The sequence below is a fragment of the Mizuhopecten yessoensis genome, unplaced genomic scaffold (assembly GCF_002113885.1).
Source record: "Mizuhopecten yessoensis strain PY_sf001 unplaced genomic scaffold, ASM211388v2 scaffold8071, whole genome shotgun sequence".
NCBI lineage: Eukaryota > Metazoa > Mollusca > Bivalvia > Pectinida > Pectinidae > Mizuhopecten > Mizuhopecten yessoensis.
This window is the reverse complement of record NW_018407364.1, coordinates 1,850,242-1,868,053: the sequence shown is the minus strand read 5'-3', so window position 1 is coordinate 1,868,053 and position 17,812 is coordinate 1,850,242. Positions and strand designations below refer to the sequence as shown.

General features: G+C 36.1%; 1 protein-coding gene across 2 annotated transcripts in view; it reads left to right on the top strand.

Moving 5' to 3' along the window:
- Positions 1–17,812, top strand: part of LOC110454822 (WD repeat-containing protein on Y chromosome-like) — a 50,958-nt gene extending 33,146 nt beyond the window's left edge. Inside the window, exons 15-28 of one of the 2 annotated variants that reach the window (XM_021504543.1) lie at positions 2,812–2,966; positions 3,979–4,002; positions 6,095–6,197; positions 6,509–6,615; positions 7,258–7,337; positions 8,587–8,641; positions 9,963–10,077; positions 10,541–10,703; positions 12,535–12,686; positions 13,441–13,585; positions 14,020–14,148; positions 15,389–15,558; positions 15,942–16,096; positions 17,309–17,812. In XM_021504543.1, the coding sequence (XP_021360218.1) occupies positions 2,812–2,966; positions 3,979–4,002; positions 6,095–6,197; positions 6,509–6,615; positions 7,258–7,337; positions 8,587–8,641; positions 9,963–10,077; positions 10,541–10,703; positions 12,535–12,686; positions 13,441–13,585; positions 14,020–14,148; positions 15,389–15,558; positions 15,942–16,096; positions 17,309–17,468 (1,713 nt within the window). In that variant the 3' untranslated portion in view covers positions 17,469–17,812. The remainder of the gene's footprint in view (positions 1–2,811; positions 2,967–3,978; positions 4,003–6,094; positions 6,198–6,508; positions 6,616–7,257; positions 7,338–8,586; positions 8,642–9,962; positions 10,078–10,540; positions 10,704–12,534; positions 12,687–13,440; positions 13,586–14,019; positions 14,149–15,388; positions 15,559–15,941; positions 16,097–17,308) is intronic. The other variant, XM_021504542.1, reaches the window with a different exon arrangement.

Sequence of the window (17,812 nt, the reverse complement as noted above, 5' to 3'; positions counted from 1 at the left end):
TGGTCTGGAGCATCATTGGCCAAAGGGTTCTCAGTTTTGTATGAACGGAGGGTATGGTCCCCCTGGGGGCAGAGGGACGGGGCCAAATAGGGGAAAATAGGTAAATCTTTAAAAATCTTCTCCTCAACCAATTGAAGGATTTTGACCAAATTTGTCCTAGAGCATCTTTGGACAAAGGAGACTCAAGTTTGTATAAACGGAGGGTGTGGGCCTTCTGGCGGCATAGGAGCGGGGCCCAATAGGGGAAATAGAGGATTTTTTTTCTCCTACTATACAAGTGAAGGGATTTAAACCAAATGCAGTCTGAAGCATGCTTAGGGAGAAAAGAATCAATTTTGTTTAAACTGAGGTGTGTGGATTCCCCTTCTTTGGGGCAGATTAGTGGGGCCCATTAGGGGAAATAGAGGAAAACATTAAAGATCCTTCTCCTTCTGTACCGTTGAAGGGATTTTAACCTAACCAAACTTGTTTTAGAGAATCTTTGGGCAAAGGGAATTGAATATTTATAAATGGAAGATGCAACTTTGTTACTTGTACTCCTTTGATAAACCTGAATGGTACTCAGCAGGTTTTAAATTGAAAAATAAAATACCAGGTGAGCTATTAAGGCCCCTGGGCCTCTTGTCTTTATAGACAGGTTATCTTTATAGATAGGTTGTCTCTAAGGCGGGATATAGGTGGTCTTTATAGACAAGTGGTCTTCATAGATAAGTAGTCTTTATAGATAGGTTGTCTCTAAGGCAGGAGATAGGTGGTCTTCATAGACAGGCAGTCTTTATAGACAGGTTATCTTTATAGATAGGTTGTCTTTATAGATTGGTTGTCTCTAAGGCAGGAGATATGTGGTCTTTCTATACAGGATGTCTTTATAGACAGGTTATCTTTATAGATAGGTTGTCTCTAAGGCAGGATAAAGGTGGTCTTTATAGACAAGATGTCTTTATAGAAAGGTTATCTTTATAGATAGGTTGTCTCTAAGGCAGGATATAGGTGGTCTTTATAGACAGGTTATCTTTATAGATATGTTGTCTCTAAGGCAGGAGATAGGTGGTTGTTATAGACAGGTTCTCTTTATATATAGGTTGTCTCTAAGGCAGGAGATAGGTGGTCATTATAGACAGGTTCTCTTATGTATAGGTTGTATCTAAGGCAGGAGATATGTGGTCTTCATAGACAGGCAGTCTTTATAGATAGGTTGTCTCTAAGGCAGCATATAAGTGGTCTTTATAGACAAGATGTCTTTATAGACAGGTTATCTTTATAGATAGGTTGTCTCTAAGGTGGGAGATATGTGGTCTTTCTATACAGGATGTCTTTATAGACAGGTTATCTTTATAGATAGGTTGTCTCTTAGGCAGGATATAGGTGGTCTTTATAGACAAGATGTCTTTATAGAAAAGTTATCTTTATAGATAGTCTCTAAGGCGGGATATATGTCGTCTTTATAGACAGGTTATCTTAATATATAGGTTGTCTCTGAGGCAGGAGATAGGTGGTCTCTATAGACAGGATGTCTTTGTAGACAGGCTATCTTTATAGACAAGTTATCTTTATAGATAGGTTTTCTCTAAGGTGGAATAAATGTGGTCTTCATAGACAGGTTATTTTTATAGATAGGTTGTCTTTATAGATATGTTGTCTCTAGGGCAGGAAATAGGTGGTCTTCATAGACAGGTTATCTTTATAGACAGGTTATCTTTAAAGATAGGTTGTCTCTAAGGCGGGATATAGTTGGTCTTCATAGACGGGTTATCTTTATAGATAGGTTGTCTCTAAGGTGGGATATATGTGGTCTTTATAGACAGGTGGTCTTCATAGATAAGTAGACTTTATAGAAAGGTTGTCTCCAAGGCAGGAGATAGATGGTCTTCATAGACAGGTTATCTTCATAGACTAGGTTATCTTTATATATAGGTTGTCTTTATAGATTGGTTGTTTCTAAGGCAGGAGATAGGTGGTCTTTATAGACAGGTTATCTTCATAGACATGTTATTTTCATAGACAGTTTATCTTTATAGTTAGGTTGTTTCTAAGGTAGGAGATAGGTGGTCTTTATAGACAGATGATTTTCATAGACAGGTTATCTTCATAGACAGGACTGGTTGTCTTTATAGATATGTTGTCTCTAAGACAGGAGATAGGTGGTCTTCATAGACAGGTTATCTTCAGAGACAGGTTATCTTTATAGATAGGTTGTTTCTAAGGCAGGAGATAGGTGGTCTTTATAGATAGGTGGTCTTCATAGACAGGCAGTCTTTATAGACAGGTTATCTTCATAGGCAGGCCGTCTTTATAGATAGGTTGTTTCTAAGGCAGGAGATAGGTGGTCTTTATAGACAGGCAGTCTTTATAGATATGTGTGCATTGTGCAGTGGATAATGCACTGGTCTTTCACCAAGGCAGTCGGGTTCGATTCCTCGATCGGACATGAAAAGGTATTGGGTCATGCACCTGCCAAACCATGTTGGTTTTCTCCGGGTACTCAGCTGGTTTCCTCCCACAGTAAGACCACCCCCCAAGCGCTAACGTCTGGGCCAACAAGATTGATTGATACAAGTGGAAATAACTTGTTTCATAATTGTTGTAAAATAAATAAAGTTCATATTTAGATATAGAAAACCATAAAAGTCAAGACAACCATGAACAATTTTACTGATCCTTTGGAATTTGTTTTATCCATATAATACAGAGGTTCAAATTCTGCAAATCCAGCATAGGATATCAATAATTTCTATTTCATAATTTAAGTAGAGTGAAAATTTCAATTTTTTTCCCCCAGCAGCATTTTGATGATTGATTTGTTCGCTGTAGATATGGGATATCCAGGACCACAACTGTTTGCTGACAATCCGACCCAAAGCTCACAAAATTCACGGCGACCTTCAGGCCTGCCATTACTCCAACATCGCCAAATCCCTCGCCGTGGCAACCGACCAGAAGCTGGCGGCCCTCAACCTCAGGCAAAAGTAAATCTTGTTTATTCTTTCTGTAGCATATACATTGTTTTATTGTACTAAACAGAATTCGTAAAAGTCTTTGAATTCTGTCCAGAACAATAAGGATCTAAATATATATTTTTAGAATTAATTTGATCCTGCTGATAACTTAACATGAATTTATGCTATCCCATAAGGGAGGGTATTTTTGTTGTGTGATAAAAAGTCACATTCTGTTTTTTTGCAATTTTATTAAACCATGAATTAAGCTAGAAATAAAATCTCATGAAAAATACAGAATATTTAGTATTTATACAAATAAATGCTTCCAATCAATCTGTTTTGTTAATTTTAAAAAGTTACAACAAATTTCAATTAGTTTGTAAAATAATCTGACATTGTTTCACAATGCATGCCTGGTATTGTCCACAAAGCTTTGTTTTGTTTATCAATTGAGTTGAAATTTGTATTCCTGTCAGTCGTTTTTAGGTAGAGTAACATGAAAGGGGATATTTAACTGGATTTTGAAACCAAAATTCTATTTTTACCATAAATTATATGTTTAATATATTTTTTTTCAAAATTGAATTCGTTTTTTAAATGTGAATCTCATATCTTTGTTGTTTATTTTTTTTGTGATTCTTCCTTGAATTTAGGGGAAAAAAGGTGTGGACATGGATGTATAAATTATACTTTGTTTTATTAATATTATCAAGAAAAGATATCATACAAATTGTCTTTTTTATAATACAGCATTCATAATTTGAAATAAAAATGTTTTTTTTAAATTATTGTAGCAAAGCATTTTGAAATTTTAACATATGGCAACAGAGAAGAGATACCATCCAAAATATCTTTAGATATATCATAGGATTCTAAACTGAAATTAGCTGTGATGGTATAAGAATTGAATACATTCTAGACCTCTCGATTATTTGCTGTGTCAGTTTATTTAAGCCCTATCCTGGCTTTCAGAGCTTTGTCAGGTACATAAAGCTACAGGTAAATATTTACTACAATTGAAACCTGTGTTTGTTTTAAGAATGGATCAGAATATAAACAGCAGGTAAGAGGTTGAAACAGAGAGTCAGAAGTTCTTCCCAGCCCTCTCGCGCGGCTGGTAGTGTGATTGAATCCCTGGCCGACACCTTTCCTAGGATAAACTAACGTTCCACCCAACCCTAGATAACCCTTCAATCTCGTGTGATTTCAGCAGCACTTTCCAATTTACATACATCTACACTTGTTTATTAATATTTTTTGTTTTGTTTTATTTATTTTGGATCTATACTCTTCACCAGAGAATCTCTATGGCGTAAACATTCCAGAGCTTCCTCAATAGTCCAGGAGTTACGCTCACATTGGCTCTTTGCATCCCTCGAATATGTCGCATAAATGCAAAATTGATGGGATTTGAAGTTGGGTGTAGCTTTTTTGTAATCTTCAAAGGACAGGTATCAGCATAGCGATTGGTCAGGTGTTTTTTTTACCTGAGACCAGTCAAATAGCTAGCCATGTGCCTTTTATTTTGCTTAGACATATTCCAGGTGTGCAGAGAGCAAAAGTGAGCGGAACCCCTTGAGTATGGAGGTTTATATTATTCCAGAGTGGTCATTTGTTTTTTCTTCTCAATTTCACACTGTTTTAACTATTCTTTACTTAGTGAACCAGAGATGACATTTACAGGAGCTGAGCACAATGACCTTTCCAAACTATCTCTCTAATGTGTCTGCTTTCTGGCATTTTCGGACGATTTCTTGAATTCTCCTGTGATGCTGTTGTGTAATGTGGGATTATCTCCCTTTACATACATGGACCACATCTATTCCTTTAACAAGAGGGTGCACAATTTTCCTATAATCTTTCAAATTGCAATTTTACATGTAGAATTTATGGTTTCCAATAGCAGGTCATCACTTCAACTTGGTCTGAGAAAGCTTTTTGTTTATTTTATTTGCTATACAGATGTAGAACAGTTAATTAATATATTTGCATTTTAATAGCATTCTTGGTTAGGTAATTCATAAAATATTGTTGATTTGAATTTAATATGTTATCCCACTGGTATAAAACATCTCAATTCTTGAGATTTCCTCAAATCGAAGATTTCCCTAATTAGACAATACATCAATATTGCTTCAGATTTTTCTCACCTTTGATATGTTTTATATTATGGTTTATATTTTAAGCATCCTAATGCTATGCACTATTTCTATGACATTTTGATATATCACTTTCATTAACCTGTTTTTACTACAAAATATTTGGATACCATATAACTATGACGCTGGCCCTTATATTTATAGCTATCCTTCTCTCCCTCCCCAGCATTTAACATGGCTATTTCGTCTTTGCGTATTGCAGAGTTATCTTCTCTTGGGAGCAGGTATTGATTGTTACGTCACTTGTTTATGAGAGTAACGTCATTAATTTTTGAGAAAACGACGTAATTTTCTCACACAAACCAATGACGTAACAATCAATACCTGTTCCCAAGAGAAGATAACTCTGCAATACGCAAAGACGGAATACCTGTAACACAGTACTGTGCCACGTTCGTATCACGCAATCATTATACATATATTATATATTTGGAGTTTCGACATTTGTTGAAAATAAAAATGTACAAAATACATGTATTACAATATCGTACCATAAATCGACAGAATTTCTGAAAAAGAAATTGTGATAATTTTACAAAAAATTGTCAACAGTTTTTCCAGTCGTATAAATAATCCGAGTAACATTCTAATATTTAAAATTTTGAGATATTTATGTACACTGCTGTCATTGCATGTGATGAACAGCTAACACACTTCCTCAAACTCTTATTTGTTTGGAGGCAAAGCACCATACTCTTTAAAATTGCCATGAAAATGTTGTTAAAATCATCAAAGTACATATGGACTTTTCTGTGAAAACTCCATCAATTTTCTTGAGAAAACTATAGGATTTTTCGTAACAAAATTGCAAAAGCAATTGATTTCAAGGTGTAAAATGTTAATATACCATACATTCAAACCTGTTTATAGCAACCCCTTCAGGGGAATAGTATAAAACAATTGTGGTCTCTATCAACAGTTGATATCCAGTATTTGATATTATAGAGTCCAGTCATTGATACACACTATTAATAATTATTCTTTCCAATTGTACAGACCGGTGCTACATGCGGACATCACAATCACACACAAGGAACCAGTAACCTGCTGTAAATACAACCCAAGCTTTAACCAAGTCATCACCTGCTCAGAGGGCTCCGTAAGTCTACAAAATTGTCAATCACAAACATGTTTGTTATATTCATAGTGCACACAGATTGAATAATTTAAAAATAAATGTAAATCTAAATATATATAATCATGGAATAGTCACAAACAAATGTATCAGATTTAAGACATGATATTTTTGATACCTTTTATTCTTATCTTTGATAAAATCGGAAAGTTTATATGTTGTTTCCAACAAGACAGAATTGTTTAGGTGTGTTTCTCCATGGTTTATTACTGTTACACTGACATCAATCTAGATTATCAGATTGCCTAGACCATCTGTGCAATCCCTTTTTTCAGGTGATCAAACTATGGGATTTTGAGTCAGGGGCAGGAATATTTGAATTTGGAGATGCTCACGGAGAGGCAGCGATAACGTGTATGACCTTTGACTCCACAGGGAGAAGGTAAGCAGTTCCTGGAAATAAATCACAATTATAGATGGTAATCGTTTGCTGAAATAAAAACCTTGGGACAAGTTTCATTTGTCTGAAATGGAAACCAGTTCAAGACTACAATAATAAAATTATGATAATAACACTTTTCTCTGACTATCATCAAGTTTTCAATGACGCCAACTTGAAGTCTTCACCATAACATTTATTGGGACACCATAATTGAACTTGTTATACTAACAATGTCTTGATAAAACTTTCGACAAAACCTTTGTGATAAACATTTATTTTGGATGAGCTAATTAAAAAGCTGTATGATGATTGAAAAATGCATCACTACAACCTAGTAAGACTTGACTGCAAACTTCTTTGAAATCTAATATTCCATGATTTTCTTTTCACATTTTCTTAAACTAGGTTATTTTTTATGATTTAACCAATTAAAACATACAATGTTGTTAAGTCTGTGGATTGATATTAAATTTTAAAATGTTATTTGGATTTCTATTTTGATTTATCAGTACAGTATTCAAATTCATCTCATCTAACTAATATATATCTCAAAAATACATGATATTGAATAACAGAAATTGTGATTGATAATTCCTTACGGAGGTTCTATAAATTATTAATGTGTACTTTTTGGTTTTGTAGATTACTGACAGGTGGGAGAGATGGAACTATTAAGATCTGGAATTATAACAACGGCCATTGTTTAAGGATGCTAAAGAAAGGTAAGCTATGTTTTAATGATTTTGTTTCACTTAGTTTGGGAAAAAGATTTTAAAAAGAACTCATTATATTATATTATCTCACCTGTTTGGTCCTCTCACCTGGCCCAAAGACCTATGTATGTGGGCTCATGTCAAAGTGCATCAAATGCTGATCTCATGGCCTTGACCAAATGGTGTTTTTTTTAAACCAATTTACAATCAAAGATGGCTTCCAGTGCTCTGATTGGCTGAGACATTTTCAATTTCTTCTCGGCTTCCACCAGCACAGTGGTAACCAAACTTGATCTGAGTAATCAAAATACAAAATGGTAACCTTGTATTCATTTTGCCTCAAATATCTAAGACAAATGAATTGTTTTTGTCCCACTAAATCATTATCAACCAAATAAGGTACAAATATTCCCGTCATTGCCCACACCAAGTGTTATTTTGATTCTATGTTGCAATGAGAAATCGGCGACAACACTGTAGTCTTGTGTAAACAGAAATTTTATGACATCAGATAAAAAAAAACAACAGATGAGCACAAAAAGAAGATAGCATATGTGCTTTTTGTTTCATGAAGTTTTTATCATACCCCATCCTCGATACTCTGTTATATGTCAAAGCATAATTGAAGGCACGTGGCTGGCTATTTGACTGGTCTCAGCTAAAAATACCTGATCGGTTATCATGGCTGATACGCTGATACCTGTCCTTTGAAGATTACAGAGGAACGACACCTAATCTCAAAAGCCAGACAATTTTACCGTTACGCAACCGACAGATTCTTTTGATGTACATCAAAGGATCGAACTAGTCTTCTTGTCTCATCAACAAGGTTGCACACATCGAGCCTTGAATTTTGCTATGACATATTCCAGGGGTGCAGAGAGCGAAAGTGAGCGCATACACTTGAAAAGTTTAATACTAAAACAAAATACCTTTATACACTATAATGCCTCTCGTTTCACTTACATGTACAACCTTATACTGCAATGTATCTCAAGGTTCATTTCTATTTTAATCACAACAATATGTTTATATTTTTTCCACAATATATTGCCAAGCCTCTTACTAAAGTGAAAATCTCACTTGGCGAATGATGGCAGTACAACAGGTTTAATTGTACTTACGGAACATACAAATATATCAGAAAGGTTTCAAAGGGGTTAGGTGTAAAGGAGAATGTATTTAAGTCTGTTGTACTTATATCTGATCATAGAAAATGTGTGTTGATATATAATGTTTTGTGATTTTTATTTGACAGATGCAGAAACAGACGAAGTTTGTGATTTAACATATGTAGAAATGAACAGAAACAGGTATGTTAGACTAACAATGTCGTCATTATTGTGTTTGGAAATTCTTTAATATACAAAAAATTATATCTCGCTCACAATTAAATCAGGATAGAATGAAAACACAAGGACAAGACTACCACATAATACTCCTTGTTTTTTATTGTCTCGACGCCACGAAGTAGCGAAAGCGAGACTAAGGTGTTGCTGTTCCTGTGACGGCGGCGTCAACATTAAGTTTTTGCGTTTAAGTTAGTTTCATTGAAAGTATAAGTGCTAGACCAACCAAACTTGGACCATAGATACATCTTAGGTAGTAGTACATCTCAACCCATGCGTCAAATGCTGGATGCAGCCTTCCTTTCATGATCCATTGACTTTGCGTGTCATTAAGTTTTTGCATTTAAGTAAGTTTCACTGAAAGTATAAGTGTTAGACCTATCAAACTTTGACCACAGATGCATCTTTGGTAGTACATCTCAACCCATGCATCAAATGCTGGATGCGACCTACTTTTCATGGTCCATTGACTTTGTCAGCATCTCCATCAACACTAAGTTTTTGCGTTTAAGTATTAGTTTCACTGAAACTATAAGTGCTAGACTAACCAAACTTGACATGTGCATCGATGGTCAAAGTGGGGCACAGGCGAGACATATCAGAATGACTTGTACATTAATAGGAATTATTAATTCACAAGTAAAGCATGACATTTTTGTTTACAAATACAGAAAATGAGGTAGAAACCATCTTGAAATGAATTTAACTTTAATTGTACCCTTTTAACCCTTATCCCGCCATTCACTCATGTGTATATATACACACCACTGCTGTGTATACAATTTGTTATTGGATATTATGTGTATAAAGAGCTCAGTTGTAAGTATAGATTATTTATTAATTAGTAGTGAAGGTTTTAGTCAGGGAAACGTAAGTAAAATATACAAATACATCAAATAACAGAATGCTATATATATATTGCATCAAGGTTCTTCAGATCAATTTTGCATATTCAAATTTTGACAAATATGAACAGAAATATTGGTGTTATTGTGCACATTCACAGTGTAAATTATCTACAGAGATTATCATTTTAAGTCGTAAGAGATGTGTTTTTTGTTTTCAGATTTAAAAATCACGAAAATATCACTGATTCAATCTTAAACTTTAATGTTATAACATTACTTTAATGTATGAAGCTTGCTACAACCTGATCTAGAACTATGCATAGCTACACTAGAGACAAACCTGTTGTTGTGTAGTAACTTGTCTGTGATATTTCTTTAGAGTTGAAACAGAACAATTAATAAACGTTAATTCTGATGAGCCCGTTTTTTTGTCGTAGATACGTGATATCCGTTGGCTGGGACAGAACTATCAACATTTATTCGGACGACGCCAATGCTGATAGCAATATCCACCTCGTACAGAACCCAAATCTGTTCTGGGCTGACGATAAGGTACGACCAAAAATTACTTCATGTAACATGTTACAGCCGTGTGATCATGATTATATAGACATAGACAACTGCACGTTGATACCTGTACATATGTTCAATAAGCTGAGATAAGAAAACGTGTTGAGCTGAGCAAGACATGTAAATGTGTTCCTAATTTTTTAGTTTTCCAGGTTTAATGATATTGTATTAGACTGTCTTTTATAAACATGTACTAATAATTACTGATCTTTTTGTCAGATAAAATTTTCTCCTAAATTCGTGATTTAAGATTGATAAGGAGTTAAAGTTACTTGCTTATTACTATGTCGTTATCATACTTTATTGCTTATTTTGTGGTTACATACATGTATGTTTTGCATGAATCAATATTAACAAAAAAGTGTCGGTTATATAGATGTTAATATCTTTCCATACTACTTTGATGCCTGCTACAATGTAGTTGACTTTTATTAATTCCAAACAGAAAAACGGCCACAAGGAAGATATACTGGCTATCGCTCAGAGTCCACCCAACTTGATTGCCACAGGAAGCTACGACGGCGAGGTCATCGTGTGGAACATGGTGTCGGGTCACATCTTCTGTCACCTGCGCGCCGCTGTACCACCAAACTATGAGGATGAATCATGTAAGTATGTCACCTATACCACAAAACTACGAGGACGAATCAAGTAAGTTTGTTACTTATAGGATGAGTGATTGGTAGAATCTCTCATTAGGGGAATCTCAACTTGAGGGGAAAGATTCTTAAGTTGCCAAACACGAGGCTTTGCTGAGTGTTTAGCCACTTAAGAATCTTTCCCCAAGGGTTGAGATTCCTTTGATTCTTTTTCTCTTAACCTGTTCTTCGATCGTGTATCCTATACACAATGTAATGATAATGTTACATGCTAAATTCAGGGTTGACGTGACATTAATGGATTGTTGAAGTGACGTCATTGTATTATTGAAGTGACGTCATACCATTGTTATGAATAAGGGAAATCCCCCCTTCTCAACCCTATAGGGTGAGACAAGGAAATCTCACACCGGTAAAAGGGTGGATATACACCTTTCCAGGGTAAGAGAATAATAAAATCTGTTACTTGTAACTAAGCAAAATCAATTATCTCGGTCGAGGGCTAAGATTCTGTAGCAAATTTCCAACCGAGTCATAAACCGAGGCTGAGATGTTACAAAATCTTAGCCAGAGGCTGAGATGTTACAAAATCTTAGCCCAAGACTGAAGTAACCTAATCTCGCTTAGTTACGGGTAATAGCTAGATCTTGTTTCTTGCACCTTTTAGTTAAAAAATGTATTCAGTTTCGCTAAGGACTATATATATAGCTACAAGCATCCCATCTGAGGCTTCAAATAAATATGGCCTCTACACTACGTGTATGTGAATCTATGTGAAAATGTATTCCATTCCTACAAAGAGGATAACTTATTTCACATCCTAGATAATATTTATCTACAACATCAGTAATCTAACATCAAAACTATACACATATAATGACAAAACAATGCAGGTTGTTAATTTCGAGCCGTTAATGCGCAGATGAATACATTGCAGTGTAAAAATTCCGCGAAATGTCACATAAAGGTACCAGACAGATCGGACAAGATTGAAAAATCTAGCATGTGGTATGACGTGGGATATCTCTGTCTGAGGTGCGAGAAATGCAATTATCTTACCCTGGATAGGTGTATCCACACTTTTACAGGTTAAATGACGTCACGTCAACCCTGAATTTAGCCTGTAACGTTAACATTACATTTTGTATATGATACGCAATGGGTGAACAGGGTAAGAGAAAAAGAATCATTTACCCCTTGAGAGTGAGATAGGGGAATCTTAACCCTCGGGGAAGGATTCTTAAGTTGTCAAACACGAGGCTTTTACTTAAGAATCTTCCCCCTCAGGTTGAGATTTCCCTATCTCACCCACAAACGTGTTAAGTTATGATTGATATGGTATTGCATGTACAGACCACTTGGAACCTGTAAAGGGCCTCTTTCGTCTATCTGGTTCAACCTGTTTGTCTGTTTTTAAATGTAACATTCTTGGGTATAAATCCTGGCAGACCTGCAAAAGTTTATGCAGGCCTTGCAAGGCTATGTCAAGGCTCCCCTGAAAGCAACATCAGCAGGTAAATTGGTCCGACTTTATTTTGTAAACAAACATCGCGGTCCAACTGGTTCAACAATTTCGATTGTGATAAATTGATAAGGCCCAAGTTATTTTGAACATGTATGATATATATCAATACTTCTGATTATCTCCCTTTTATCTGAATCGGTCTCAAAACTTCTAATGTTCTTTAACGCTCCGGTGTTTGCCATTAGTTGATACACTACAGTAATCTGTACAACGTAGCATCTTCCTGTGATAAATATATATGGAATTCCTAGACAAGTTGACATGACTGTGACATAACGCTATACTGAATCCTATCAATGTTGTTTATGTTTACAGTGGACGGGGACATGAGTGTAAACAAGCTGGTATTTCTCAAGTCTCGGGAGTCTCGCAAAGCTTCCGCTTCACTCATCGCTAGCGGGCCTCATGGACATATCCACTTTTGGAACGTGTTTCAAGGTGGCAGCATGATGGCGCAGTTCAAGGGGGTGAGAGTTCCACTTTGATAATAATAATAATAATAATAATATACAGCATTTGATAAAGCACCCTATCTAGCTAACATAAGCCACTCTAACACGCTTTACAGTACATTGATATACAATTAATACAATTAGCATATACATAAATCAATACAATTTTGAGGAATTTGCAGGAGCTGCTTTATCAGGCGCTAACTATACAAGTCCTGTGCCACCTGGCTAATATCTCCCTATGTGTGTGTGCTGGAGATGTAATGTGTAATGATGTAAACTTTGTACTCTAGATATCAATTAGTCCAGGAATTGAATTTATCATTATTTTAGTGCACCAGTTATCCTTGAGATTTTGTAGGAACGCCAACTTTATTTTTCTGATACATGTATTTCTAGGCTGAATGATTTAATTTTTCACCATCATTTAAATATCACTCTGACAAATGGTTCTTTTCTAAACATGGCGTCTAATATTCTGCTGCCACTAGCCCTCCACCACTTGGTCGCGGGTTCGAGGCCTAAGTGGGACAGTTGCCAGGTACTGGCTGTAGGTCGGTGGTTTTTCCCCGGGAACTCCGGCTTTCCTCCACCACACAACCTGGCACGTCCTTAAATGATCATAGCTGTTAATAGGATGTAAAACACAAACAACAAAAATGTATTTTTTGCCCCAGAATAAGATTGCTTTGTATCGTTTTGCTCCATTATAAGATTGTTCTGTATTGTGTTCCAGTTAAAGATTTATTTTTTTTGTTAATTAACCTAGTCAAAGTCGAGTGGCGGGATGATAACCACCATGGCTACTGACGACGCCAACACCATGTTGTTCTGTGGTGATAGCCTCGGCTTTATACTCATCTACGATGTGGACGGTTATTGTCTCAACGGCAAGACAAAGGCACCCCCTACCTGTAAGTTAAAAAGACAAAGGCACCCCCTACCTGTAAGTTAAAAAGACAAAGGCACCCCCTACCTGTAAGTTAAAAAGACAAAGGCACCTCCTACCTGTAAGTTAAAAAGACAAAGGCACCCCTTAACTGTAAGTGNTCCTACCTGTAAGTTAAAATGGCAAAGGCACCCCTTAACTGTAAGTGTAGTTATGTAGTTATGTAGTTTTGTAGCATTTTGTTGACATTCTGAAATACATGTGCATATATAGTCTTGACTAGCTTCCTGTTGTACTTTCGAAAGCAAAGTTTTAAAGTGAAAATTACATATTCTGATTAATATATTTACATATCAGTGATAAGATATATGTTGTGCTACTATGAAATGATACATCTGATATATTTACATGTGCTGATCCAAACCATGTTGATAATTTACTCTGATTTACTGTTTACAGTAATCCACTCGTGGCGAGGTCATGTCGACAGTGTCCTGAACCTGGAGATGGTGGAGAAGAATAAGGTCATTCTCACAGCATCCATGGATTGTACGGTTAGGATGTGGACGTTCAACAGCGACTACATTGGTATGTCTTAATTACTTGTGGTACAGATGTGACACCAGGCCCATGCAACGTCCATGTTATTTTCCACATTTTATTTTTGTGATGACTGTTAAAATGGCATGATATTATTAGGCCGAAATAACAACTAAACAAGTAAGAATTACAAAAGTTACATTTCATCTATTAGAAAATAGAAGGAAAAACAGTGTTTCAGTAAAACATGATATTAACAGAAAAGTGACATTAAGAGACATGACTTTAAGTGGAATGTTCTGTACCGAGTACAGAGCTTGATGAGATTTTTTTTTTATAAAAGGGCACACTGACTGTGTCCTCCATAGACTGTCTACGTTATACGATATGGATATATTCACAGTTAATGTAATTGACATGATCTCGGCAAAGATTGTTAAACATTTGTAGTTAAAACTTACATAACCACTTGTCACTATGTATCTGACAACTGATATCTTTGTTATCTTCCAAAAAGGTAAGACAAAGATATAAGATACCAACATATTGTGTAACCCTACTAGGATACCAAATCCATAACTCCTATCTCTTACATGTACAGTGTTGTAGGCGGCTGAACTGTCAGATTATCAATTATCAGACTATAGCTGAACATAGTAGGTAACTCTGCCAGGATACCAAATCCATAACTCCTACCTTTTACGTGTACAGTATTGTAGACGACTGAACTATCAGATTATCAATTATCGGACTATAGCTGTATGGTGATATATCTAATTTTGGCCAATAAGAGGACATTGCAGAAAAGAAAATGATCTTCTGTCCCCATTGTAATGCTTGGGATCACTATCATATCTTTTCTCTCCTTCATTTAGTTTCATTTCGAGGCACCTGTCTTCCTATGTGCTTAGCTGTTGTGAGGACCTTAACTCATTCACCCCCGAAGACACATTTGAACTCTTCCAATTCAAAGGTTGGAATAGTTCATTGTGAATTTCAGGGGTGAATGAGTTAAACCCAAAATAAAATAAACGAACAAGAATAGCGTCATCAATGAAACGGTTCAAATTTTAAACATTCAATGGTGACTGGGTGATTTCATTCACAGTTTATTTAGTAATGTTACGTTTCTCCTGTTATTCATTCAACAATGTAAATTATGGCTCTATCACAAATGGAGCAATCTGTAAACTCATTATTCTAGACAATATATCACTTTTAAACTTACTCTATATTAGTTTCTGTTGATTCAGATGTAACATGTTATATACCTTTACCTTTGATCCAGGTACCTACGGTCAGCCGGAGCCTTGGGACCTCTATGACCCCTCCACCTTCCAGCATCCCATGGTGCCGTATGATGTACTGATTGACCCCATGAGTCTACCGCCTCATCCTATTTTTGACCAGATCAGCGAGACGCCGGACCTGCTCAAGGATACCACTAAGACAGAGGATGTAAGGATTACCTTCAGAAGATTTCTCAGTACATGTACCTGTGGGCACAACCTTAGTGCGGATATTTTGTATCATCATCTCTGGGCATGATTTTCTCATTCCAATGATTATTTGATTTAATTATTTTCTTATATCCAATTCTTCAATTTCATAAGTCAAAGTTTTCTTTTCAAACCACTATGAAAAAAAAAATCAAAATGATGATTCATTCCAAAGAAGTTTTAACTGTGACATCATAAAAGTGTTACTTAACAACAGATTAGGAATGTTGTTTCAACATTTGATTCTGCAGTTAAAACTAGTATTCTGGATAGAATGCAGACACTGAACACACATTTTAGAAGTTTGTTATAGTGTTGATGGTGTAATTGCTCTTCCACCAGGCGCCGGTGAGAACCCCAACCCCACAAGTATTACAAGGCAAAAACCAATTCTTTGTGGATGATGACACGATCGCCCGACAGCTGAAGGATCTTTCGGGAACTCTCAAGGATGAAAAATTAAACGAGGAAGAGATTCAGAAGTTCAGAGGAAAATGGTGAGTTACTGATCTAAAAAGCAAAACACTTAACAAATCTCTTTATGGCATGTCTAGCAAGTTTAACTCATTCACCCCTGAAATTTAATAATGAACTATTCCAACCTTTGAATTGGAAGAGTTCAAATGTGTCTGCAGGGGTGAATGAGTTAAGGTTCACGGTCCCACTGTAAACAAAACACTAGAGAGTTCCACTGTGGTTAACACATAGCAATATCAAGTTTAGCTGTCTGTAAGAATTTCATGGAGGCCTCACTATGATGTCACAATTGAATGACATCACTGAAATCAATTTCCACTTCTATTCTGAAGCAAATGTAGACATGAGGATTACACAAAGTCTATATAAAGGTTGGACACTGAAATAGCATTTGTTGGCGTTATCACAGAACTGAAATGAATGTGGGTGGGCTTATTACCAGGCATGGGCTTATATTATAAAATACGTTATTGGATCAAGCCTTTTTAATAGCTATCAATGTAATACTTTGTACTAGTTTATCACTGTGACCAGCTATTGTAATTTAGGATCTGTGAGCTCTGCATCTTGCTTTGACCACTCAAATCATGTCACAGTACTAACTGTTGTAATATAGGGGTCAGTTGGGACTACAAGACACTGCGTATCTAGCCTTGACCGCTGTCATACGGACTCCCAATATTCTGATATAGGGTCAGTGGAAACCCCTATAACTAAAACATTGTTGGTTATTTGCATATCCAATCATCCCTCTGTCAGCCTTAAGGTCTAGAATGAGAGTGGTTGTAAGTCTGTAAGCTAGTTGTTGCAGGGTTTGGTTCAACTCACATTGACATATAGGTATCAGACCTTGAAACAATACTTCACAATGTTGGAATAGCCTTTGTGTCCTTTGTGAAGTATTGTCCTGTCCATGGTCGCTTTCGTTTATCACGATCCAAATGGTCGAACAAGTTGGACCAGAATTGTTCGTTTATGAAATAATGGGAGCCTTAATAATCTGATGCTGCTTTCAGGCAAGCCTTGCAAGGCCTGCAAAACCTTTTGCAGGTCCGCTAGGATTTATACCAAAATGTGTTACATTTAAAACAGATGAACTGGTTGTTCTGCATGAACAGGCCCCATGTCTAAAGTAATCTTTTTGAGAATAAAAATAAAGGTCAGAGTGATGCCTTTTAGATGTTACCATAATCTTATAAAAATTGATTTGGTTGATTTTGTTTTTGTCACAGGCTTCGACACGAGAAGACGAAGATCAAGCCAACAGACCGTGGCGGTCCGAATGAGTACCACATGCTGAAGTGGTCACCCCTCAAGGATACACCCATGCCCCCTCCCCCAAAGCATCGCTTCAATAAGGAAAACCCTCTCGATTTTACCATATCATCATAGCACACGTGACTGAAGTAGCCTACTTAACTATAGTCTTATCGTGTGTGACCCAATAGTCTGTAATAATCTGTGATACACTGACCCAGGAACATCAACCGTTGAGTGCCAACTGTAGGTTTGATAAAATGTACTAAGTCAACGTTTTGAAATGTGCGGGTCGCAAAAGCTAAGAACAAATTTGATAATTCAAAAAAAAAAATATTTTTTAAAATTGTAAAAAGCAAGCATGCTTTTACACTGCAATGTCAAGAATTTAGCTGACTAAAAATAAAAACACTGGCCACATTTTCAGAGAGTGAATCGCTGTTGAAATTTAGTGATAAATAATAAATTTATATATTTCA